General features: G+C 45.7%; 1 protein-coding gene across 1 annotated transcript; it reads left to right on the top strand.

The window, feature by feature from the left end:
- The first annotated feature begins 2,298 nt into the window (after window positions 1–2,298).
- Window positions 2,299–23,011, top strand: LGI2 (leucine rich repeat LGI family member 2). Its single transcript, XM_030022974.2, has 8 exons — window positions 2,299–2,535; window positions 2,677–2,748; window positions 5,650–5,721; window positions 9,005–9,076; window positions 9,645–9,716; window positions 10,830–10,999; window positions 16,233–16,397; window positions 18,948–23,011. The coding sequence occupies exons 1-8, from the start codon at window positions 2,354–2,356 to the stop codon at window positions 19,763–19,765; spliced, it is 1,623 nt and encodes a 540-aa protein (XP_029878834.1). The 5' UTR covers window positions 2,299–2,353; the 3' UTR covers window positions 19,766–23,011.
- Window positions 23,012–26,582: the final 3,571 nt, after the last annotated feature.

Here is a 26,582-nt window from a genome sequence, read left to right as displayed (position 1 = left end):
TTTGCATACCAATATGGCATTTGTAGACATTTAAAACCCTGTAGCAATATCAAACCCTGAAATTGTGTTTCCTGACAGCGTGTTGAGTGCCACTTGGAAAGGGTGGACACATCAAAGGCTTCCCAAAGTGTCAACCCTGGATGGCCACAGCAGCCGTGCTTCATGGAGAAATGTCTGGTTCATGGGAACATCACAACTTTGCTGCTGTTTGGGGAAACTATTGTTGTGCCTTTTTTATTTCATAGAATCATAGAATATGTTGAGTTCGAAGGGACCCATAAGGATCATCGAGTCCAACTCCCTGCTTCTTGCAGGACTACCTAAAACTAAACCATAGGACTAAGAGTGTCGTCCAGATGCTCCTCGAACTCTGACAGGCTTGGTGCTGTGACCACTTCCCTGGGGAGCCTGTTCCAGTGACCGACCACCCTCTCAGTGAAGAGCCTTTTTCTATTGTCCAAGCTGAACTTCCCCTGATGCAGCTTCATTCCATTTCCTCGTGTCCTATCGCTGGTCACCAGAGAGAGGAGATCAACACCTCCCCCTCTGCTGCCCCCCTTGAGGAAGCTGTAGACTGCGATGAGGTCACCCCTCAGCCTTCTCTTCTCCAAGCTGAACAAACCGAGTGACCGCAGCCGCTCCTCATAAGTCTTGCCCTTGAGGCCTTTCACCACCTTGGTCGCTCTCCTCTGGACACACTCTAATAGTTTGATGTCCTTCTTATATTGACGCGCCCACAACTGCACACAGTACTCGAGGTGGGGCTGCACCAGTGCAGTGTAGAGTGGGACAATCGCCTCCCTTGACCAGCTCGTTATGCTGTGCTTGATGCACCCCAGGACACTGTTGGCCCTTTTGGCTACCAGGCACACTGTTGACTCGTATTCAACTTGCCATCAACCCGAACTGCCAGATCTCTTTCTGCAGGGCTGCTCTGCAGCCTCTCATCCCCCAACTTGTGCGTATAACTAGGATTACCCCATCCCAGGTGGAGAATCCAGCAGTTGCTCTTGTTGAATTTCATACGATTGGTGACTGCCCAGCTCTCTAGTCTACCCAGATTTCTCTGTAAGGCCTCTCTACCCTCAAGGGAGTGCACAGCTCCTCCTAGTTCAGTATCATCGGCGAACTTGCTTAATGTACATTCAATTCCTGTGTCCAGATCATTTATAAAAACATTAAAGAGCACTGGCCCAAAAACTCAGTCCTGGCAAAGCCCACTGGTGACAGGCCGCCAGCCTGATGTAACCCCATTTACTATAGAACTCTTTGAGCTATATAACCCACTATAAGTCTTTGAGCCCGGCCTGTCAGCCAATTGCTCACCCGACATACTATGGACTTGTCTAGCTGTGTGCTGGACCTTTCATCCGGAAGGATACTGTGAGAGACAGTATCAAAAGCTTTTGATTTCTGGTTGCGTTATTGTATTTATTTGGGGGGGGCTTATAGTGACCTCAGGATAGAGCACCCATGACCCAGCTGGAAGAGGATGACAGGAAAATCCAACAGGGCTCATGGTTCACAACAATTTCTCTCTGCTTGCCAACGAAATAAACATCCTGGGGTTATTGTGGTTGTCGAATCGAGATGCAGATGTGGCGCGTAATAGCTCCTGCGAAGAGGTGTATTATACGAATCATTAAAATCACTGAAAAGATAAAACCGAGCAAAGAAAACTGGGAATAACGCGGACCTCAAATCATTTCTCTGTCTTGTTTCTACCTAATCAGACGATAAAGGAAATAATCCGCTAACTCAGGTGTTGCTCACGCTTTCTGCATTTTTGCCAGCCGGAGGGATTATGTATGGGTGGAGATGATGAGACCAGGGTCTGCTCCGCACGAAGGGGTCTTACTGCTGCCTTCGCCTACCTAACGGGAGGCCGCGCGCTCCACGACGACGGACAGCGGCGGAAACCACCACGAAAACCGCCCAAGCGGCCCGCGCCCACCGAGGGCGAGAAGCTCGGGCAGAGCCGCAAGAGTCATTCCTTTTTTTTTTATTCCTGTGCGGGAGGCGCCCCGTTTCTAAATCGGGGCACCCCGAGTTTTACGCAGGGTGCTGATGCAACGCGACTTGACGGCGGCGAAGCAACTCTGATGCTATGGCGTCATCATCCATCTTCTCCCGTACATCTAGCATCACTTCGCGATAGGAACGGGGGCCACCGACGCCCTCCGCCTCCCGGCGGGGCGAAGCCCCGCCGGGAGGCGGAGGGCGACGGTGGCCCCCGGGGCTCGCACCGCCCCTCGCACCGTGGGATCCCCCCCCCCACGCCCGCCCCCGGTCCGTCCCCGTAAGCGCAACGACGGGGCGGCGCCGCGCTGATGTCAGGGGAAGGTCCGCCGGTATGGCGGGTCCTCTGCGGTTGTTAGCTCTCTGGAGCGGTACCGCGCTGCTTTTCTTACCGTTCCCCGTTTTACCGCGGAGGTCACCCCGCTGTTCGCCTCCCTGCAGCTGCTGGAGGGAGTCGGCGTTGTGCGTGGGGGCGGCGGGGGCTCCCCGCAGCCTGCCCGCCGGCCTGGGTTCCTTGTGAGTGCGGGGACCGGGGAAGGGAGGGGGGGGGTGTGACACACACGGGACCGGGGGGATGCGAGGGCGGTCCCGCCTGACGGGTGGCTTCTCTTTTTGGTTTGTTTGGTTTTTTTTTTTTTTTTTTTTTTTTCTTTGCAGGAGCCTGGTAAACGGGACCTTCTCCGAAGTCAAGGACAGGATGTTTTCCCACCTGCCCTCCCTGCAGCTGCTGTAAGTATGGCACTGGAAAAGGCAGCGGCCAATTAGCGCTCGCTCCGAAATAGAGCGAGGGGTGCCCTTGGGGAAAGGGAGGTAAATCCCCAGCTTTTGTGCAACTCGGCTGATGTAGCTGCCCTTTCGTAACGGAGGGATGCGTTTTCCGCTTGTAAACCACTTCATAAAACACGCATTTAGTTACTTAAGTAGGACAAAATGCTTTCTGATGCCCTAAGTTCCTTTCTTTTTTTTTTTTAAATTTCAGCTTTAGTAAGTTTAGGGCTGAGTTCCGCCCCCCCCCCCGCCAAAGTCATGTGGTGGCCCTTGCTCCTGCTCACTTTGTGCCCCGGACTCTCGCGCTGGCTTCGGGACGTTGCGGGTGCGATGGGGGGCAAGCGGAGGCTGCCGGGACGCACCTCGGAGGAAAAGCTCTGTGCGTGAAGTGCTGGCGTTGTCTGCAGCATGACTCTGTGCTTCGGTGTCCGACTTGGAGGGTGGCCCCTCGGGTGCCTTCCGACCTGATGGACCTGCAGGCGGGATGGCCCTCTGTCCCGAGGGACAGTGGTCCAGCTCCCGGCACTCTGCAGCCCTCCCTCCTTCCTGACCTCGGGCAAGTCGGTTGGTCGTGCCCGTGTTGCAGTCAGGTGTGCAACTGGAGCTGCGGTAGCTTACCCAAACTTGCTTTAATTTAGCCGTCCTGGGAGGCAGTAGCGGGGAAGGCACAGAGATACAGGGTGCGGTACAACTCCCCTGGGGATCCCACATACTCGTTTCTCAGGTAGATGGCAGAGAAGCCATGCCGCTGCCTGCGCCCTGCCTAGCCCACTGCAGCCTGCCTGTAACGCCCGATACCAAGCGGACCCTCCACGTCTCCCCCTGTAATGACCAGGTTACCCCCAAAGCAAAAACACGCTGTGAAGAAAAATTTGGCAAAAGGACGCGAGGCATGCCAGAACCCCAGGCTAAGTGCTTGCCACAGAGCTAGATGTTAAAATCGGTCTTAGCTAGAGGCAGTCCCTAAAGGCATCTGGTAGCGTGATGGCCAGGTCCTCTCCTCAGGCACCCCCATCTCGTTCTCAAAGGCCTGTCTCACTATTTGGGGGGTGGCAGCACCCCATGGAAAATGCTGGGGAGAAGCGGGCAAAGCAAGGGATGGAGGCTTTCACCTTCTTCAGCGTGGCACTGGTCCCAAACCCAAGTTTTTGTGGGGGCCAGCACAGAGCCCTGGGCAGATGGCAGGGGGACTTTGCCCACCTGTGAATGGGGGCAAACAGAAGACTCGTGCCAGCTGGGAAGGAGAGGGATGAATCCAAGGGTGGGCCGAGAGAAACTGGGGGTGGAAAGTTGGAGATGAGGGGAATTTGCATGGGATTGGATAGTGGTACTGGGAAGAAGGAGGAAGCGCAGATGAAGGTTATCCCTTTTCATTAGCTGTAGTAGATTTCCAGGAGGAGACAGTGCGGTGTGTGGGGTGGTGGGGCGGAGGTCAGTTGCTGAGAAAGTCAGAAGTTGCCCATGTCAGTTTGTGCGGTAGACCAGACATGGGAGTGAGAGGGGTTTGTCGCCACCACCACCAGCTTGGGCCCTGACAAATTGTGTTGGTTAGTGTAATTTGTGAATTTGCCCTTCAAACATGAGAAAAAAAGAATGATTAAATGACAAAAGAGATGCATTCAGCGCTTGGGTACCTTAGGACTATGTCTTCTGTGGCAGTAGGCATGGTAAAGCAGTAACGCAAGGATTTATTTCTGATGGTGGTCTGCTGCTTTGTCAGAGTTCTTTGGGATAATTTAAGGAGCCTTTGTCTGGTATTAGCATAATAACTGAGGATCACAGGGAAAGTTTGCATTTCATGTTCATTAGTTTTCTAAATTAATTTTAGTAAAATGCCTAAAACCATACAAAAAGGATTAAAAAGTTAGTCTAATAAAGCGATTAGTGCAGATACATTCACTCATAGCAGAAAATCGTGAGATTTTCCCAAAATGATTTCTTTTGAGTAGCATTTGATTTTTTGACCGAATTAGAAGTTTTGCTATTTTCCTAAAAGAAGATCACTCTCTGTGCCTTTGAACATCAACACTGGAGATCGTTATGCTTTGATCCAGCAAAGAAGGAACTTTGCTGGCAAAGCCTTTCCAAAGCATCCTTCTCCCCGACCGCCTTGTCCTGGCTCAGGTGACAACTGCTCCAGCACAGCTCTAACACATTTTGTCCCTGAAGTTCACACAGGAGGGCAAGGCAGTGCCTGCAGCAGGCAGTACCACCGCTCTTCCTCGCTGCCCGTGGACACAGGGTTTTGCTTTGCAAGGGTAGTAGGACTCTGTCTCTGGTGGTTTGGGCACATCTGCATTTCCAGCTGGCATGAACTGCGCGGTCTCCTCCCAGTGCTGCGGGCTGTAGCCCATTTGCAGGTCAAGCTTGGAGCATCCCCTGGGAGCCCAGGATGAGTGAGTGCTGATCCACCGAGACTGCACAAATGGGAGCCGGTGCTTGCACAAAAGGGCTCCCCCCCTTTCTGGGAGCTCAGGAGTGCCGCTGAGATGGTCTCCTGAAAATTTTTGGTGTGGCTGGAGGCGTGGTGGGCAACTGGGGTCCACACTCAGCAGACCTACCCTCTAAGGACGGCTTGTCCTGCTCAGGGGACCAGAGAGTCAAGGACCAGGTTGCATTTAACCAAGGTGAATGCACAGCGAACATTTTTCCTCGGGAGTAGTGGATGTTAACTAGCATCACATTATGCCTTGGATTTTTTTTTTATAGACCATTCCACAGTATTTTATGTGTGCTGCATTGGTGGGGCAATATGGGCTCGAGTCAGTAAGATTAGTTTGGTCATGGGCAATAAACACAACGGGCATAATCCAGTGTGTCAAGTTTTAATGTGCTTTCCTAATGCCTGCTCTCCATTTTCAGCTTGCTGAACTCCAACTCCTTCACTGTTATACGAGATGATGCCTTCGCTGGTCTCTTCCATCTAGAATACCTGTAAGTTTCTTATTTTATGTCTTCCCCTGTCCTTTATAAATCAAGATGTTTTGATCAGTTGCCAAGACTCCTTCCGTGGAGTCTTAGTCTTTACTGTGATTCCCAGGAGCAGGGGAGATGAAGGATTTATGTTCCACTCCTGTGCAAATGTCCTTTACGATGGCTCACCACTTTTCAGAGGTTGCAGTGGATTTTTAAAATATGTCGTGAATACAAGGTGGCTCTGTGCAACTACAGTACGCCAAAAAAGCATTGCTGAGCAAGAGCTTGTCCGGGCTTTCCAGAACGGTGCCATCACTGTCAAAGGGTTTTGAACCTCAGGAAAGAGGTGGGGAAGGCTCTCTGGGCCTGCTGGCAGCCTGAAGAGGAGGTACAGAGTATCCGTGTACTGCCCAGAACGAACCCTGATTACCAGACTGCTTCTCTTCCCCTAAACTTTCCTCTCCAACTTCGTCTTTGATCTCATAACCCACTTAAAGCCTGTGGCATTTATCTTTATATTATAAATAATTACAAATATATGAATATGAAATTATATTTCATATAATATAAATTATTGTAATTATCTATATTATTATTTAAATTTATTTAACTTTCCTTTTCTTTACTTAGTTCACTTCTTTTTTGTTTTTTACATTACCTTCATTGCCCGATCTTTTTTTTTTTTATTTTTTAGGTCACCTTTTTTTCTTTTAAAAAAAAGTATTAGCCCTGGTACCAGGTTGTCCTCACTTCATACTCCAAAGGACTGCCATTTCTCTGTGTTACCGGACATGAGCTGGTATGTTTGAAACTCTGAATACGATCTGAAAAAAATTCATCTTTCCACCCACCTTCCGATGCTGAAAGGTAGCTGCGGAAAACATTTCTGCCTTTTTCTGAAGGAAGACCAATGCTCACAAAACTGTTTCTTGCTAAAGTCTTGCAGGCAAGTAGGTATTAAGGTGGGGTATACTCAGGACTATAGTCTGCTGTGTGCGGAGCAGCCAACAATGGAATTTGCAGACCAGGAAATAGAGGATAATGGTAAATGGTATGTGCTGAAATCCACGATTCAGCTACATCTGGATTTTTCAGCAATAGCGAGTTGTCTAACCATTCTCTTTTCCATGTGTCTGCAGGAAAAGTAATTTGCAGAATGTTTGCAAAAAGGAAGAAAAACATTTGTATGTTGTTTCATTAATGACTTGCTTTCAAGTGCTGATGAGTCTAACATGGAGCTTGTCCCAGCAACATATGCAGTTGTAGCAGTTGCATTGGTAACTGCAGCCAGAGCCCCTGTCTGAAAGAAAAAAATCCTGCCCCTCCTCAGCTGGTCAATGGGGAAATCTCTGTCCCTGGCTGCCAGCTGCAAAGCAGGGAGCAGAGTGAAGACTGGTAAAGTCTTACAGTTTCAGTTTCCTTTAGTAGCAGCTGAACAAGTGGTCTCGGTTAATGGTTGTGGCCGCCCTCCCTGCCAAGTCCACAGAGCTCTTCCTCTTCCCAGCAAATCACACCTCTGCCCTTTGGGGGCTGGCTGCGAGTGGCCTTTCTCTGGGGTTGTTTTTGCCATGCAGCCGGTAACACCGTTACAGCTTCAATAGCTCATGTCTCTCAGTTAAGCAGTGATCAGACCTTACGGAGAATAAGAAAAGCCTGCTGACAACCAAGAATGACAAGTTTCTCTGTGTACAAAGCAAAGTCTCTGGATGAAGAGCAGCTGGGGAGCACCCACAGCAGATACCTATATATATATCTATCTCTCTCCAGCTGTGTCCTGCTGCACTTGCAGCACTGATAGTGGCATTCAATGCACCCTGAAACTAACTGGCTCCATGTACAGAGTCTGGATAAGACAGGTCTGATAAAGACGGGAGCTTTGCTGGTGCTCAGAGTGGCGTTCCCAGGGTAGCATCCCTTCGAGGCCAGGTTTGGTGACTCAGGAATCCGGCACATTACTGAGTCTCAGCCCAAATGTCCATCATCTTGCTGCAGTGTGTTCAGTGAAGCCGTGTTTATTTGCACGGACCGGTGAGCTGGCGCTGTGCGGCGATGCCAGGTGCCGGTGAGGGTGTCAGGAGGCAGTTTGGCTCTCTGTTCTGCAGATTGAATTCATGTCCCCAGGCAGCCTTGTAACAGAGTACGGCTGACCCTCTTCTGACATCCCCCAGGTGGACACAAGTTTCTCATCCACACCCTTTGCCTGCAGTCAGGGTCATGGTCACTTCATGAAGGATTTTGGCTATGCCTAGACTGCAGAACCAAGAACACTTGTCGTCTCCTGCATCCCCATCTTGTCTCTCTTGAGAAGAGACCTTGGCCCACAGCATTTTTCCTCTATTTCCATGGAAGGCAAACAAGAATGCGTAGGAGGAAGGGACACACTTTTATCTCATAAAACCTTTTATAAAGTCAGCATGCAGTTGTCTTCATGCAGGTACAGCCGTACTATGCAATATCTTGATGGCCACCTGGCTGCAATCACTTTGCAGGGCTGATGGCGTATTCAGGGATGCATCCTCAAGTGCTTGGGGGTCAGGATGCTTAAATATCAGCTCTTTCTTTAAATGCTGACATGCAGTCAGGAGGAGCAGCGTGCTCCTGGAATCGATACCTGCCTGTCATTATTTCCCCAGCGCACGGGGCCATGACTTGTGTGCGGTCAGGCACCCTGCAGAGGTGGCATCCCGGCGGGAGAGAGCTGAACTGCTGCAGCAAGAAGAAAAACAAGGCAGCGGTCTTGCCATTTATGCAGACTTCAGGTGTCTACTAGTATGTAGCCGCAGTTCACGTCACGGCTCTGTGGGTGCGGAGATGGCAGTGTGCGTGCAGCCACGGGAGCTCCCCGTCACGGCGTCCGTCTGAGCCCGGGCAGCCCCAGCGCTGCTGTGCTGCCCCGTGGTTCTAAAATGAAGGCGATTTGTGAGAGGAAAGTAGGACTTTAGCTTCTAAAGTCCATCTCAGAGGCCTCTCCGACACAAGTCTCTTGCCTCACATAACACACCTCGAGAGGATTAACGAACAGAGGAATAATGTTTTTTGCTTTGTTCATTTTGTTCCTCTTCTGCTGGATATTTGTGTCACGCACTCTCCCTCGTGCTGCCCGGTACCTGCATCGTTCCTCACGGTCCACCTGAGGAAAGGGAAACAGGGAATGTGAGCTGCTCCACTGAGACTTCCTCGCCTTTAAGTCTGAAGGGGCAGCCCAGGAACCTGCTGAATTTGGAGAACAGAGGTTAAAGCACTGGTGATGCTAATTATAGTGCTGGTTAAAGTCTTTTAAAATATTTATTTTTTTGCCTAGATTCATTGAAGGAAACAAAATTGAAACCATTTCAAGAAATGCATTTCGTGGCCTTCGAGACCTGACTCATCTGTAAGTTGTTTAACACTTCGTAGAGTAATTTGTACTTGAACAAAACTCTTCTGGGGGACCGCTGCTTTTCCTGCTACACAGAAAACCTCCCTTCCCCTCCGTGCGTCAGCTTCCTCCCGCTGTCAATAACGTGCCTTCTGCAAATTAAAAAACGGCCTTTAAGAGATTCCTGCTCAGGCAGCACTGCGGCATGTTCGGCTGCCTGCGCACCCTCGCAGCCTGTACTGGGGTGCGGCTGTGACCTGTGGGTGCTGCACCGGTACCACCAGGACACTACCTACTCGCGATTAACATTCCTGTTTCTTTTCAGTGCGCTCAGCGATTGCTCTGTGTGCTGCATTTGCACTTGGGCAACAAAAAAGCTTTATATATTTTACTTTTATATGAGCTTCAAGCAATCTCCTTTCTTGAATGAGAATAATTAATATGTGCCTGTTCCTCGTAACTATTAGCAATGCCATGGCTGGACAGTACCAGAGAGTTAACAACCTGTAAGTGAGCTCAGACTTAGTAAGAGTCAGCCAGACAAGAGACAGCAATGATACTAAGCTCTAACTTTCTTTTCTAGTTCTTTGGCCAATAACCATCTCAAAGCTCTGCCAAGGGATGTCTTCAGTGATTTAGATTCTTTAATTGAACTGTAAGTAATGAGAATCCTTCTGTTGACTGCCTGCTTCTGTCACTCTGTTACTCTGAGTTTTACATTCTGGGTTTGTGTGGTGCTGTATCTGATATCGGCACAGAAAAGAAATGTGCATTTTGTTGTTCTAGCTTTTCTCATTTTAAAATTGTTTACTTAGTAGACTCCTCTGAAATAACTGCTATTTCTCAAATCACTGCTGCTTCTCGTGGTGCTGTACATAGCTTGCATTATTGTACTTCTTTGTGATGTTTCATATGAATTGTTTTTAGGGAAGGGGAGACAACGTATTTTAAAACTACAATTTTTCTGAGCATTTTTTCCTGTTATTGTTGCATGTATTCCCTGAGATTATTTTAGTAAACAGCATTCATTAAAAAAAAAAAAAAGTTTTTTTTCTTGGTTTTGTGCAGCTGTAGCATATTGCTGACTTACTGTCAGTGTTTTCTTGTATAACTGAGCTGCTAGTCAGCTTCCCCTATTTTTGGCCTGGCTCTCCCAAATAGCAAAGTATAATTGTAAGCCACAAAAATTGCCAAGGGATCGAAGAACAGGTACAGTGTTGAAATTGCACATATGTTAGTAGGGGGAGGTTAAATTCACTCCACATCAGCAGCGACTCTAAAAATACAAGCCTTACATCTGTATTTTAACGTAACACAGAAATGGTACCAGCAAGGCCACTCTGTCAACCAGCGGTATTGGAGTAGTTTAGTGAAGGAATGGGATTTCTCTGTGTCAGTGGTAGATGGTGGGATGGAGGCTTGCTGCAGACAACCACACTGTCAGGATTTATTAAGTTATAGTCCTACTCCTATGAAAACTTATAAACATGAGTGACTTCATACGTGAATCACAGTGCTCTATTAGTAAGATTATACGTGGGCATATTTCCTAGGTTGAAACTTTTTTTCAAGGAGAACACTCAGTGAAGGAGAGTCCATACTAAGAGAGTCCGAATAAAACTTAAGAAACTTTTCTGTTCTCAGTTCAAAACCCATTCAAGGCTACTCAGATATTTTTAAATTCAGCATGTCAAGGTGATAACAGTACTGCAGTATTCATATTGCTATCAACCTTTTCAAATATGTTTATTTCTGTGTGTTTTTTTAGAGATTTAAGGGGAAATAAATTTGAGTGTGACTGCAAAGCCAAGTGGTTGTTTTTGTGGTTAAAGATGACAAATTCCACTGTTTCTGATGTCCTGTGTATTGGTCCAGCAGAATATCAGGATAAGAAGTTAAATGATGTGACAAGTTTTGATTATGAATGCACCACTACAGGTATTCAGAATGTATATTTCTAAGCACACTACAAATGGTTATATATCAGAAGTTTAGACTATACCCTTTTGCTTCTGTGAGCATGACCTGGGGGGAGGAAAGGGTTACATACAAAGCACTTCCGAGTACCAGAGCAAGCATAAAATGGGAAAATTACATTTTGAAGCCAAAGTAAGTAGCGAGTTTTTATTTGGATTAAGTGATAATGGGAGAAGAGCTCTGACTATTCATATTCCAAAAGACTTGATTATGACTCACTTTGTGACTTAATTTTCATCACAGAATGCTTTCTATTATCTGGAATAAGGCCATATAGTTATGGCAGACGAGCTTCCCAAAATCTCTCTATTTCACAGAAAGCAATGAAAAGAAGCTCAAATAATGTGGCTATATCTGTTATCTTTATTCAGTAGGCCACAATTTAATAGCATCAAATGTGATGGCAATACTGCCAGCAGCTCTTCATGGAACTCCATTAAGTTGGAGAAAAATGTCCAATAATATTCTGACTACTGTCTTGTTTAGGATCTTGATTTTTATTTTAGGTAATGTAAAGCATGCTGAAGGAAGTGAAGAGAAACTTGCATGTCGTTATGCTTATATTTTATAACCGAACAGCTGCAGTTACCTATCTTTAAATGTAGTCACATCATATAACTGAGAATATCAGCTGCGAGTATTGTTTTGCATTTTTCATGTATATGATGTCAGCACTCTGCCTTTTTTCTATACGGTAATATCAGAGGCATTTGAGCTCTCATATGTCATCAAGGCAGCCATCATCATTAAAAGACAATAGAAAAGTTGATTACCAGTAATGTAAAATGAAGTTTCAGGACAAGGTGTGAAAGGTAATCCAAGGGCAGTATGTAAAGGAAAAGAGAATGAACTCAGAATTCAGAAACATGTCAGAAGAGCAGCAGAGGTAAAGCGTGATTACCTGCTACATAAAAGGATGTCAAAAACAGGAGAGCAACGTAGCTTAGAACGGTACCAAAGTTACGTTCCTGTGTCTGCTGAATCACCAAGATGCAAAAGTACAAAGTAAAAGCAGGCTTTATTTCGTTTCAGTCCGATTTAAGCAATTGCGCAGCACTAACAGTGTGCGAGAATAAGCCTTACCTACCTAGTCCTCAGACCTATACTAACCTACCTGCCCTCTGTCATCTCTTTGTACCTAGAAACCTAACTATAAAGTCGCTGCAGGCAAAGTTCACCCTTCATGTTAGTCCCTTTGTCTGCTGTAAGCGAAATTACACCAAGCATAAATCTAATTTCACATGCTGTAGAGTTTGCTGGGGAGCTAAGGCGTTATGTGGTGCAAGGATTGCCCAGCTGAATATTTGTTCAAAAGCCACCAGAGAAGTGCTCTCGCAGCAGCACAGCGTATAGCTGTAATTAATGGGCTCTTCAGATAGTAAAGGACGATTTCAATCCAGTCATTCTCTGGCTGCTGTAAGGGAAGGCTGTGTGCCTAACCCCTCTGGCCTGGGGGTAGGCAGCAGCGGGCTTCCCAGAGCTCCAGCGCATAGTGAAGGTGGGGGTGCAGAAGATGTGGAGCTCTAGCATCCTTACAAAGTGTCCGAGAGGGACAGACTGCATGCAGAAGTCGCCCGCAAGAGACAAAACAGAGATAAGTAGAGCAGAAATGCAAGTCTTCAGGAATGTGTCACGTCAGAGGCAGCATCGTGTCCCCTGCGCTGAACTGGAAGTTACCTTGCTGGAGCTGTAACCCTCTGGTGGCCTTGGTGGTCTGCGGCATCAGGCCACAGCTGCTTTTTCCTTCTCTGCCATTGCCTCCCCTAGATCCAAAGGGAGCGTAAATATGCCCACGTTCATTCCTTGAGGATTGATTAGTCACAGGCTCAGGCTTGTAAGTAGGCTTCTGAAGTAAAGCAACATACCCTGTAGGTGTAGTCTCCTTTCCCACTCGGTGACAGGCAGAGCTCTGCAAACCTCTTTCATTCATGTTAGTCTTTAGTATTGTATTTCCCTCCTTTGCCAGGCGTGATCAGACTTTCCATCATTTCTGGTCTCTGGTACTCTGTGCCGAGCATGACTGGATGTAGGATGGGGTAACAAAGCAGTTGTTTGCTTGGTAAAACAAGCATGTCGGCGGCTCCATCGGTTCATTGCATTTGCTGAACTGCTACAATGGTAACAGGAGGAGAGATGGAAGGACGTGCTGCCAAATTAAAAAAAAAAAAAAAAGCCAAAGAACAACACGGTCCTGTCACTTCTTCACAGAGAAAGCGATTCACTGTGTTGGTGGTCTGCACTTTTAACTCTTTTTGTGATAGCATCTCTTTTTAATTTGTCACGGCTTGCATCATGGAAGCAGGTTAAGCCATTTCACTGTTTCTTGTCTTTCTCCCACAACAGTGCGCGAGGGGGCTGTGCTGTGGCTGTAAGCACGGCAGGGGAACATGTAACTTACTTTCAGGAAACTGGAACACGGGCCTCATGCTCCCACAGTCACTGGAAGCAGGCCATGTGCGTGCCTGGGACCTGCTTTGCCTAGACCTGCAGGCTGGGATCACCTCACCGAGCTTTAGAAGCTTGGTTTCCCTTTCTTTACCTAGCTGGGACTGGCTTCTGGAGGTGGTCTTCTCCTTCCCCACTGGCTGGAAGGAAGGTAGTTTGCAAATTAAGAGTTAATCTGCTCCGTACTCGCTCCTATGCTGGAGATCACCTGTGCTGCCACGGTGGGAAGGGATGGCTAACGCTCCCTGATAGCCCCGCCACGTTCCGGGTAGCCTCACCTGGAGCAGAAGTCCCCACGGCGGGGAAGAAGGGACGTGAGGAGAGGGGGACTGAGCGACAGGATGCAGTTTAGGACCTGCTGCCCAAGCAGGTCATCGCTCCCCTTTCTCTGTAGTGTCCTCCAGTGTTCCGCACGCACTCCCCCTCTGCTTTGCCGGCATCGGTGCTCCTGTGTGCTGGGACCAGCCAAAGCCGGGGCTGCCAGAAGGGAAATCAGCCCAACAGCACAAGGGTTGGGTCCCTCATCCATGATGGCTCATGCCAGTTCAACAGCAGAGGGAGCAGAGGCAGAGCGGGCGGCTGGAGGACGGGGGGGACCAACCCAGCCCTCAGCTGTATCAAAACCACCTGCCTGGAGACGGGGAGAGTAAAACTGTGCATCGGGGCGAGAGGGAGAGAGCGACAGCCCGGGCAGCCAGCGGCACAGCGGGGAGGCGAGGGCCGCGTCCTCTTCCCTCTCCTGTGGAGGCTGATCCAGCTTAAAAGAGAAAAATGTTGGGAAACACCCTGCCCCAACCCTGTATTTACTGTACGAGCTCTTTCTAGCACGAAAGCAAGGCATGTGGACCTGCCTGTAAAACTAAATCGAGCCCCCCAAGACCTAAATTTTTGGCAAGCTTGATGCGGCAGCATCTCTTTACTGTGTAACCCTGTTCCACATTAGAGTCTGATATTTCCAGCTGGTGCTAAAAACAACATTTATTGCTTTTTACTGATCATGACTGATTTTGTTACCCATTTTCACTCATCCAGTGACATAAAGAGCTCAATGACAGGTACAAGTAAAAATAGCTGTGTTAACACTGAATCATTTCTGAATGAGCAGTGGGTTTTAAAACACAGACTGGTTTGTTTTAATTCACGGATTCCCTCAAAGTGTTTCACAACTGTTCAGATTTCAAGAGATGTCTTTTTCAGCATTAGGGTTTTTTTGGTTTTTTTCTCAAGATTTTAAAAATATTTTGATTTTCTGTGACTGTATCTGCTATTGTTCCATCCTTAGTTACCTTTCATGATTTATCACTTACTTTTACTTTCTGCCTACTTTGGTGTCAGTTTTCTCCGGTCCTTTTATTTTCACAGTGAGAATGAAGATAACTTTCTTGTTTTCCTACCAGCATTTATGAATCAAGCCCAAAGTCTATTTATAATAGTCCCTCAAAGAATGGAGACTGTCATTTCTTTTGCAGCTGTAGAATCTGCTCTGTTTGTTTAATGGTAGTCATCTATCTTTATTCTCCAGAAGTGTAAGTCCTCAAGGGCAAGGCTTTCAAGCATGCAGAGACAGAGAGTTCTTCATTCAAAACCAATTATTTCATAATGCACCAAAATGAGGGACTGGAGTGAGGACTTAATTACCATTTCACCAAAATCCCTGGATGCTCAGGCCCTTCCAACGTAGGAGTGCATGGTGAAGGCATGTAGCAAATGGAGCTTGAAACAGAGCGGTGCGTGGTTCTGCAGAGAGATGCCGTCGTAGTGGAAGATGCATTTCTTTTTCTATGTATCTATATCCATACATCACTTCAGCGCAGGCCTTCTGCCGCGTTCTAGACCCAAGTTCTGGCTTTTCTTTGTCAGCTCTGCTATACCGGTTTCTTTTTCTGATAATAATGACCTTGCCCAGCTGTCAGGCCAAAGATCAAATTCAGACCCAGGTCTCCTCGCTTTGCCCCAGATTGGCTCTGTGCTAACTGCTGACTTAGCCCAGGGTGAATTTTAGAGTTAAATCTACAAAGGCACTTAGATTTTGAGAAAAAAAAATCTTGAATTTTGGAGTTACACTCCTAGTCTTTACAGGTTGCTCCAACTCCTCAGTCTTAGTGTCTAGAATAAGTTTTCCACTGGATAGTAATTTGCAGGTTGGTTGTATTTTATGCCTAAACTACTTTACAATGCCCCATAAAACGTTATGTTAACTGAGTTTTTGATTACACCATTTTGTCTATGGTCTAGCTGAAGTGGGGTTATCCCCAGGCAAACTTCCGATATCGTTTCACTTTCTGCCTGGTTTAGCATAACACAAATTGCTAGTGATTAAATTTGCATGACTTAAGAAGTTATTGGACTTCAGCTGGAAGTTGCTGTCTCTCAGCTTGAAAGTGATTCTAGCAAGGCCATTTCACTTGATGGGAAAGCAACCTCCAGCTGTGGGGAGAGACTTCTCTCTTGATATCCTGATTTCATTGATAGCAGCCAGCCTAGCTGGAAAATCTGATTTCTGCCACTATTTACCTATTTGATCTCCTTGGCAACTGTATTTCCAGAGGACAGTTTATGATGCCTAAAGCAGGAGATGCTTTCCCCTCTTGCTGCATGCCTAACACGAGCACTGACACTTCCATGCTAGTGTTATACAAAATCCAGAGTATTTCACTCATTTTTCAGTGTAAATTGTTAAAATCGGTGACCACTTACTCTGTGTTTCCAGCAAGGATGTATCCTAACTGTTGTAAATGTATGTTTCTAGATTTTGTTGTTCACCAGATTTTGCCCTACCAGTCAGTTTCAGTGGATACGTTCAACTCAAAGAATGATGTGTTCGTAGCCATTGCACAGCCCAGCATGGAGAACTGCATGGTGCTGGAGTGGGATCACATTGAAATGAATTTCAGGAGTTATGACAATATCACAGGTATATGAACGCTGGGATTCCAGTTGTTGAGGAACTGTTGGCATTTCACAAGGACGAGATTCGTAGATGGGGCCAGTTGATGTTTTTTGTCCTGACTCTCTGTTGAATTTGGCAGACCAAAGTGTGTAATGTTTGGACATGAGTGACTTCATGGATTAGTGCGTCTTGTTAATACATGCACATTTAACCTTGCTGTAGCACACGAACTAGGCTTTTTTTTGTATGATCATGTAAATTGTTCTGAAGGCACAAACACTTGCTGTGAATGTCATGGCATGGCCCGGCTTAGCACTCACTGCCTGAATCACATTACAAGTTAAAGTGTAAGTTGAAGGAGCCCTCGCTCTTGCCAAAGTGCCTGCAAAATAGAGTACAAAGATACTGCATGTAGAAGGAAATAGGTCTGAAAAATGCTTCTAGGGTGGGCTGGCCAGGAAAGTGTGTTTCACAGCTGAGGACGACATAGAAATATTTAAACCATGGTTGCTACCTAAGAGATGTGCTGTAAAGCTTTCATGTTTACTTTCCATTTACAAACATGCTGAATTAGCATCCTGGGCAGATTACTCATCAAACAAAAAGCCCATGGGATGCCATGGGCTAATGCTAACAACCATTCTGCCCCTAACCAACGCTTATGGTGATCAGTCACACCACGAGAGCAGGGACAGAGCTTTTAGAGCTGCTCAATTTCCCAGCTCCTTCAAGCTACTTGTTCTGAAGAGTCAGGAGCTAAATTTATCCATGGAGCATCCTTCCCTCCTGTTCCTTGTTACATGTGATAGATTATTTTTTGCCTTGCATTTTGGGAAACAAAGAGTATGCTGTGTCCTCATCTGGTGTTGAAGTCTACAAAGGCAGCAAGCATCTACCTCCTCAGATCAGCTGTGTGTGTCACTACCGAAAGTTTACAAGATGCTACCCCTCCATCAGGAAATTCTGGAAGTGAATAATGTTGCTTTTTTAGGTTTCATTGTGTTTTGGTAGATTAGGAGGAAATATGTACCAGCAGAGCTGTAGAAAAGCTCTGGAAATGAAGTTGAGTTTGGGTCATTTCTAAAGACAGCTGTCTTCTGGACATATTTCACCTTCCTGGGAACGGCATGATTAGGAGACTTTTCTGCTGGGGACTTGTGTCCTAGCTCCACACCCAGCATACGTGCCCAGACTTGTTTCTTGAACAACCGTCCTGTGTTCCTGGAAGGCCTGAGCTTGAGCTCTGGACTCTGAAATGTAAGTGAGCGAGAGACTTTTGCCAGGGGACACAGGCATGTAAAGTGCCTCTCGTGGAGCCTAAAGAGTGTTTTGTAGAGCTCAGGAGCCAGCTATGTGCTCCATGGGGAGTTTCATTACTAACTGTATGCTTGGCATTCGGATATCCGAATTTAGCCCTTCACAACACGGGCTTATGGAGCTGAACTAGTTGTCAAGATTGCTTTTGGAGCTAACATGCAGAGAATAGGCCTTGCTGTCCTCTGCAAAAGGAGACATCTGCAGGCCAGGTCAAATCTCTTCTAGAGTGCTTTTTGACTAAGTTAGACCAGAAAGAGCCTGGATGATCAGCTTGAGCATTCATGTCTACGTTGCGGATACCTTATGGTACTTGAGATGAATCCCACCCCTCCTACGCTGAGAGGGTGGTAGACCATCCCAGGCCAGCTGTGAAACAACATGGGGTAGGGGACCAGCAGAGATGCCAGGGCGAGTCTCCTGTAGTGACTGTGACCAAGCATGCATGGGGGAATCTGTGCACTTACAGTTCTACTTAAACTGTGCGCTTCAGAGAGAAATTCCTCTCTTCTTCCAGCAAAACCTTTTGTAAATAGTCTGGTTGTTACTTTTTTGATGTGGTTCTTGTATAGTGACTTGACATTCTCAAAACAGACCATAACCCGATCTGATCTAATCTGGGAACTGCAATATTCCTAAATATTTCTAGTTTAACATAATCTCAAGAATACTTAACAGGAACAACAGACTTTTAGATTTATCTTTTTCATCCTGCTGTCAAGTGATATATCCGCAAGATGCATCAATATTTCTATTTACAGTAGCAAAAAGCTGAGTCTGGCCCTCTTGGAGCAAGAAAAATAGACTATATTTCATTCTTCTAGTTAAGCTGGAAAGACAAATATTCCAAGAATAAGAGAATTTCAGATTCCTGCTGAGTCATGGAATAACAACTCTTGTTATTTGGGAATAATAAAATTTGGCTTAAATAATTCTTTTGGATATTAGGGGGCATGTGTTTGAACAAACAGGTAAAGAAAAAGTATTCTGGATAAAAAGGAATGACTATTTTAGGGTGCATCATACTTGCACACCTTGAGGGGTGTGACATTTCCGACATTTCCAACCTTTGAAGTCATCTTTCTGGTTACTGGGGAGAAAAAAGCAGGAAAAGAAGCTCTGACAGCATGTAGCAAAAGACAAAATTATGTGATGGTGCAGATTTTAAAAAGGGGAGGGGTGATTTGGTAATCTCTCCGTGGTTTAAAGGGTGCTTTGTACTGTGCTAATATATGTGCTTTTTTTTTCTTTGGGCAATAGGTCAGTCCATAGTGGGATGTAAAGCCATTCTTGTTGGTGACCAAGTCTTTGTGGTGGTGGCGCAGCTGTTTGGTGGCTCACACATTTACAAGTATGATGAAAGCTGGACAAAGTTTGTCAAATTCCAGGATATTGAAGTATCTCGCATTTCCAAGCCAAATGATATAGAGCTTTTTGAGATAGACAGTGAAATGTTTTTTGTCATAGCAGATAGCTCTAAAGCAGGTTTGTCAACAGTGTACAAGTGGAATAACAAAGGATTTTACTCATACCAGTCCCTTCATGAGTGGTTCAGGGACACCGATGCTGAGTTTCTCGATATAGATGGGAAATCACATTTAATCCTCTCTAGCCGTTCCCAGGTTCCCATTATACTCCAGTGGAACAAAGTTTCCAAGAAGTTTGTCCCACACAGTGAAATCCCCAACATGGAAGATGTCTTGGCGGTGAAGAGTTTCAGGATGCAAGATAACCTGTACCTCACGCTCACGAGATTCATAGGTGACTCCAGAGTTATGAAATGGAATAGCAAACAGTTTGTGGAGATACAGGCTCTTCCATCCCGAGGAGCCATGACGTTGCAGCCTTTCTCCTTCAAGAACAATTACTACCTAGCCTTGGGAAGTGACTATACCTTCTCCCAGATTTACCAGTGGGACGGTGAAAAGAAGATCTTCAGATTATTTAAAGAAATCTATGTGCAAGCACCACGGTCTTTCACAGCTGTGTCAACGGATCGAAGAGATTTTTTCTTTGCCTCTAGTTTTAAAGGAAACACTCAAATATTTGAACATATTGTCATTGACTTGAGTTTATGAAAAGCTGCTGGAGTGAAATTCATGTAGAATGACATTTATACACAAACAAAACAAAAAGAGACCTTTCCAAAAACAGGCTGCGCCTATGGAGTATCATGACATTTTCTGAACTTTTCAAACTTGCATATTAATCAGGGATTGCATTTACTGGGTTACTGCATGGCATGTCCGTTTTATCCTTTTTCAAAGACACTTTGCAATCTGCAGTCATTCAGGGGAGAATGCAGTGCATTAGGATTAATGTTAACATCTAAGAGAATGATCTAAATTCTACACAGAAAACTTACCTTGAATTAAAGATCTCATAAAGAAAGTGAAGAGTAAGCCATACAAAGCATAGAAATGATCTTGACTCTTAAACTAACATGTTAGTAATGATTTTAAGACTAGAGCCAGTTCTTCATGGTTGCTGATGAATTGTAAAAGCAAACAGTAACGTTCCAGAATACACTTTATTTTGGTTTCTTGAGGTCTGTCTTCAAAATCTGTCTTTGTGGCTTGTAGTAAGTCTGAGGCATCATTTTAATTCATTGTAGATTAAAGGGAAAGTAAAAATCTATTGCCATTTTTCTTCCATTATTCACTATTTCAGCAACAAATTGTGCGTAACAAGTAGCCCAGCCCACAGTAACTGGGTAGCCAGGAAAGAAGAAGATGTCACTTCTGGACTGTGAGATCTTAGAAAGTTAACATAGACAGAAGATAACAGAGGTCTGCATGGTGCCATGAGTGAATCAACTACAAACTCCATCCACTTTCTGTTTTAATGGGTATTCCAGAAATCCACCCCATTTTGCCCTAATTCATGCTTTTTGTGATGATCCCAGTAGATTCTGGGGTATTTTAACAAGAAAATCTGTTGCGATCTCTCATTCTAGAAGGCACAGCTTAAGCTTAGCCTAAACCACACATCTACATTCATGTACTCCGCGCTGTAGCTCATCTGTGTGCAATGAGATGATTTATTCTCCAGCGTTCTGCCCCCAGCATAGTTCACAAGCAATAAATTCAGGTTTGGGTCATCACAAGCTCTATTTGGGGAAGCCTCCTTCTGGCTGAGGTCTAAATATGACTTCGGTATCACCAAGTCTTTTGAAACCAAGGCAGCTGGAGCTGTTTCAGGTTAGAGCTAACACTGCCTCCAGGAAGGATTTCCTCTTGGTGGCTCCAGCCTTTTGCCAGGTTGCGAATCCACTGGAGGTTAAACAGGAGGATGTGAACAGACAGTGCCGCATTGGTGTTTTGGGTGGCTGCAGACTAAAGCATTCAGTTATCCTAAATAGGGCAGTCCTGGTACACAGAGCCTCTGTCAAGATAACAGCAAAGGACTGTTTTCCTGGAAAGGCTCTGCACCATCCTTATCCAACAAAATTGTGTATCAAAGTCCTTGTTTGTTCACTTACACCATACGTTTCTTTAAGTTTTCATACCACTTAGCATACTAGGTTGTTTTATCATGTCTTGCTGCTGCACTGCTGCCTTGGATAATAGGAAGGCTTTGTGTAAAGCAGGCGGAGCAAAGGAAACTGTCCTTTATTCCTTCATACTCAGGGCTATCTCACCATCTCTGTGCTGAGTGAGCTTCTCATTTTTGCCCTGGACATGTGAAACATGGCCTATTATCACAAAAAGAGATGTTCTCATAGGCTTTCTGACATCCAAGATGTGAACAGTGCTGCAGAAGAGGATTATGCACAAGGACTCCCATGAGGAGTCATAACCTACCAGTGACCCGGCATATCACAGCCTTCCCCAACTTTTGCCTCACTGCTATGAAATAAAATTATTACTGGCCTGTCAGAAACATAACTCACTTTTTTCTGTTTTTAAATTACGTGCTAGTTTTTTTCCTATACAGGTGCTCATCCTAGGTTTATTTTTAATTACATTGGCAACTTAGCCCATCCAGCCATCTGAAGTACTGAGCGCTGCCCTCCAAACCCCAGTGTGATGTCGGTCCCAGTGGTTCAATCAGACCAGTAGATGCAAACCAACCCTCCGCAGTAGGTTTTAGCAATACCTCTCCTAGGATTAAGCTAACAAATCTGACAAAACAAAGAGATGATTCATGTGAATGCAATTTCTTGCCATGTTCCCAGTTTACTTTTTAAAGTGGGCATGGCCAGCAAGCGATGTTTCTTTAGCCTGTGTTGAGTGAAGGCATTTATTATTGCTTTTCTGTCGACCGTGCATGTTTAAATAGAGTCAGATATTCTCACGAGGAGGGGCATTTCTCAGTGCACCAGCACTTTCTTTTAGGGCTCACTGTGAGTACCGTTCACGCAGCAAGGGGCATCAGTCGGAGCTAAAAGCTAGTTTAGAGAAATTGGATCTTGGCATTTTTTACTTGACGGGAAGCAAGATGATGGTGGAAAAGGGCTTGTGTATCAAATACCAGGAGATTGTAGTGTTTCGAGAGCCAAGGGGATTTTGGGACTTGGCTATCAAGCTGAATTAAATTAAAATGGTCTCTGCAGAGACAGGCTTAATAAAGAGGATAAAGTGATCCACAGGACTGTAGCTCATTCACATGGGACCAGAAGAAGAAATGGAGGGAAATGAATTCTGCGGGCAGGCTGCCGCTTCTGCTGAGTAGCTGTGTTGGTTGGTCAGAAAGCCCAGCTCAGCATCCCTCCCAGCTTCAGGAGGAGCCTGGAGTCAGACACCAGCCTGCCTGTTCCAAGTTAGTGCACGGGAGGTCAAAGCAGGTAGGAGGGAGGGCAAAAAACACCAGTTGATGAAGAAAAGGTTACAGTACATTTCACAGGATTAAACAAAGGCAGGGTCTCAAAAAGAGCCTTTTTCTGCTCTTCTTGCTAACAAGGAAAAGGTGCGGGATGCAGCCATTACAACAGACGTCACTAAGCATCGAAAATACTTTCTGCCTTTCCAATGCAACAACAGTTTTGTCTCCATGGCCTACATTCTGTAATAGAAATTGTTTTGAATAGTAAATAACCTATGCATATCCATAATTTATTGCAACTGTTAGACTGTCAGGACAGTGAGAAAGGATAACAGAACATGCCACCTGGTAATTTTTAATGTATTCTAAAATACATAAAACTATGTAAAGAACAGTAGTTTATATAAGAATAGATTTAATACCATGTGCTAGCTACAGTGGGAACATTTTAAGGCTGTATATACACTGAGCTTTTTTAAGTAAAGAGGAGCTGATGCAATCTATGCTACTGACACATGTATGTACTCTTTCAATATAGGAATAAAATGTAGTTAATGAGACTAATAGTGGTGCGTTGTGCATGTTAAAATATCTACACTGTGAAGATCCACACTGCCAGGCGGATGGACGAAGTAGGCAAACGGGTCCTTGTCCATTTATGATCGGTTTTGCCTTTTGAAAACGTGGAGGAAGCCGTGCTCAGCTTAGTTAAATTCAGTTTCTGTGCCTGAGGTAGCTTGGACCTCCAGGATTTTGCTGTTCCCTGGCTTTCCCCTTCACTCTTTCCTTACACCCCATCTAGTGTTAGCAAGTATGTAATGCAGCTATTCCTACGGGTTTTGGTGCATATTAAATTCGGTTGTTTCCTTTCTTTCTTTTTATCACAAACCCAAGAGATCTTCATTTTCAAAATAATTTTCAAAAGATACTTAATATACTTGCAGGGGTTTCTTACATGCAGAGTGGATAGGAACCAGGCCCTAAAATTAATCCCCAGACTTTCAGATCTTCGCTGTGGTGTCCCTTAAGAGTTGTCAAATCTTACTGAATCATTGGCATTTACTCTGAAATTGCAAAAATAAATATAAATCTATCAACAGTGAATACATTTTATTTAAAGCACTCCTTGAGCATTATCCACTGATCCTGCTAGTCACTAACGCAGGGAATAATTCTTTTTGTTTCCTCTTCTTTCTTCAGAAACAGCGCAATCCTCTATAACTAATTATAGGCTTGTGCAATCAAAGACATGTCTGACGTACCATAATGGGATGCAATTGCTCTGGGATCATTGCTTTCCTTTTGGGTATTCCACCTTTTTATGAGTCAGCAGCCCTTATGGTGTGGTTCACTGAAACTCCATCACAGCTCAAACATCAGCTTCAAATCAGCACCATTTCCCCACCTGCCCTCCCCCGGTTTCTTTGCCCTTGCTAGGTGAACATTTTTTTTTCACCCATTACAACCTTCTGCAAACCTTCCTCAGAAAGTTTCTATTCCTCCTTGAAAGTCACAGCAAGATACCAAGAGAAAAGCATTCCCAAAGAGCAATGCGGGGATGGTCACTCCTCTGCAAATTTCAAGGGGAAGACAGAGCAGAGTCTTTTTGAAAGGTCAAGCTGAAGGCAGATGTGTAAGAAACAGCTGTAAGAGTCCTACTCATCCCCTCAAGTCCCATTCATTCCTGGCCTACAGACCTGAGCTGCCACCACCGCTCCCTCTTGGCAGCAATGCTCACAGCCAGGAATTACTGAGACTTCTTTTTCACACTCTTACCCAGAAGAAATGGAGCCCAGCTGCTAACACTGGGGTTTTTTTCTAGTGTCTGGAAACCAGCCCCTTAACCGCTCTTGCACTCCCCATACAGTCCAGCCTCCTTTCTGAGAAACTGCAGGCTGGATGATCTAGTGGGCTTCAAAACTGATGTTCAAAATCTGACAAAACCAGCTGGCCACATGGTGTTAGATCCTCTACAAAATAAGAGACTTGACACTGTGAAAGCATTTCAGATGACAGCTACAAAAACTTAATTCACACTTGAGTACCACTTTTGCCATAAACCATTGCCATTCTTGCCACAGAGCTGCATGATGATTTGCAGAGGTGTTTTGCAAAATATTGAATGGGAGGAAAGTTGCTGGAAGATGAGGTCCATGTTGTGAAGCACTAGGCAAATTCTGTTATCTTCAGGTCTGAGTGGATGGTTTGGAGCCATCCACATACAAGGTGGGTAGCTGCATGCGTTGCAAGTTGGACGTGATTCCCTACAAAGCCACGCACAGCAAAATCAAAGTCAAACTGAACTTAACGTCATGGCTTCAGGTGAAGAAAATGCTAAAGAGAAGCATCTGGAGTTGCAGAGTGCCACCCTGGAATGATTCATAGTGGGGTGTGATGCACTTCGACAGGTAAGCAAGGGGGATACAACTTCTACAATCTGTGGGTTGTGTTGAAAGAGATGATATGGGTCTTCATAGAATCATAGAACAGCTTGGGTTGGAAGGGACCTTAAAGATCATCTAGTTCCAATCCCCCTGCCATGGGTAGGGACACCTTCCACCAGACCAGGTTGCTCAAAGCCCCATCCAACCTGGCCTTGAACACTTCCAGGGATGGGCCAGCCACCACCTCTCTGGGCAACCTGTTCCAGTGCCTCACCACTCTCACAGTGAAGAACTTCTTCCTTATATCTAATCTAAGTCTACCCTCTTTCAGTTTAAAGCCATTACCCCTTGTCCTATTACTACATGCCCTTGTAAAAAGTCCCTCTCCAGCTTTCTTGTAGGCCCCCTTTAGGTACTGGAAGGCTGCTATAAGGTCTCCCTGGAGCCTTCTCTTCTCCAGGCTGAACAACCCCAACTCTCTCAGCCTATCTTCATAGGAGAGGTGCTCCAGCCCCCTGATATCTTTGTGGCCCTCCTCTGGACTCACTCCAACAGGTCCATGTCCTTCTTATGTTGGGGCCCCAGAGCTGAACGCAGTACTGCAGGTGGGGTCTCACCAGAGCAGAGCAGAGGGGAAGAATCACCTCCCTTGAGCTGCTGGTCACGCTTCTTCTGATGCAGCCCAGGATAGGGTTGGCTTTCTGGGCTGCAAGCCCACATTGCTGGCTCCTGTGCAGCTTTTCATGCACCAGTATCCCCAAGTCCTTTTGCGCAGGGCTGCTCTCAATCCCTTCATCTCCCAGCCTGTATTGATACCAGAGGTTGCCTTGACCCAGGTGCAGGGCCTTGCACTTGGCCTTGTTGAACTTCATGAAGTTCACATGGGCCCACTTCTTGAGCTTGTCCAGGTACCTCTGGACGGCATCTCGTCCCTCAGTTGTGTCAACCGCACCCCTAAGCTTGGTGTCATCTGCAAACTTGCTGAGAGTGCACTCAATCCCACTGTCTATGTCATTGATGAAGATATTAAACAGTACTGGTCCCAGTACAGACCCCTAAGGAACACCACTTGTCACTGACCTCCATCTGGACATTGAGCCGTTGACCACTACCGTCTGGATGTGACCAATTCCTTATCCACCAGACAGTCCATCCATCAAATCCATATCTCTCAAATTTAGGGAGAAGGATGTTGTGGGGGACTATGTCAAAGGCCTTGCAGAAGTCCAGATAGATGACATCCGTAGCTCTTGCCTTGTCCACTGATGTAGTCACTCCATCATAGAAGGCCACTAGGTTGGTCTCGGGAAGATTGGATGAGAAATTTCTATAGGCATCTCCTTATTCCAGTTTTGCCATGCCAGTGAGGTAGCCTAGGTAGAGTTTGGTGGAAAGCGAGGAAAGCAGGTGCCAGGAGTTTAATATAAGTAATATTGAAGTGGAGATTAGAAAACTAGGGATGGTGAGGCTGTAGACCAATGTTTAGTTACCTTGAGGGAAACAAATCACATTTTCTAAGCACAGAGATAAATCAATGTGAGATCAGGGAATAAGGCAGAACAAAAAATATGTTTCTAAAGACAGGAAAAGAATAGGAGTGACAGCATATGAAGTCTGTGTTTACTTAATTGCTGTGTAGAGAAAGTATCTAAGTGTCTTTCCAAGGTCACTCAGAGAATGCAATCCACATAATTTTCCTTTCCAGAGTCACCCTAGTTTATGCTTAATTAAACTATGCAAGCTCTGC

The sequence above is a fragment of the Aquila chrysaetos genome, chromosome 1, assembly GCF_900496995.4.
Source record: "Aquila chrysaetos chrysaetos chromosome 1, bAquChr1.4, whole genome shotgun sequence".
NCBI lineage: Eukaryota > Metazoa > Chordata > Aves > Accipitriformes > Accipitridae > Aquila > Aquila chrysaetos.
Note: the sequence above shows the minus strand (reverse complement) of the source record. Positions and strands in the feature narration are given on the sequence as shown.

Coding starts and splice junctions, on each gene's coding strand:
- LGI2 (XM_030022974.2), top strand. CDS start 2,354: ATGGCGGGTCCTCTGCGGTTGTTAGCTCTCTGGAGCGGTACCGCGCTG. Junction 5,722..9,004: donor CTCTTCCATCTAGAATACCT/GTAAGTTTCTTA, acceptor TTTTTTGCCTAG/ATTCATTGAAGGAAACAAAA. Junction 9,717..10,829: donor TTAGATTCTTTAATTGAACT/GTAAGTAATGAG, acceptor GTGTTTTTTTAG/AGATTTAAGGGGAAATAAAT.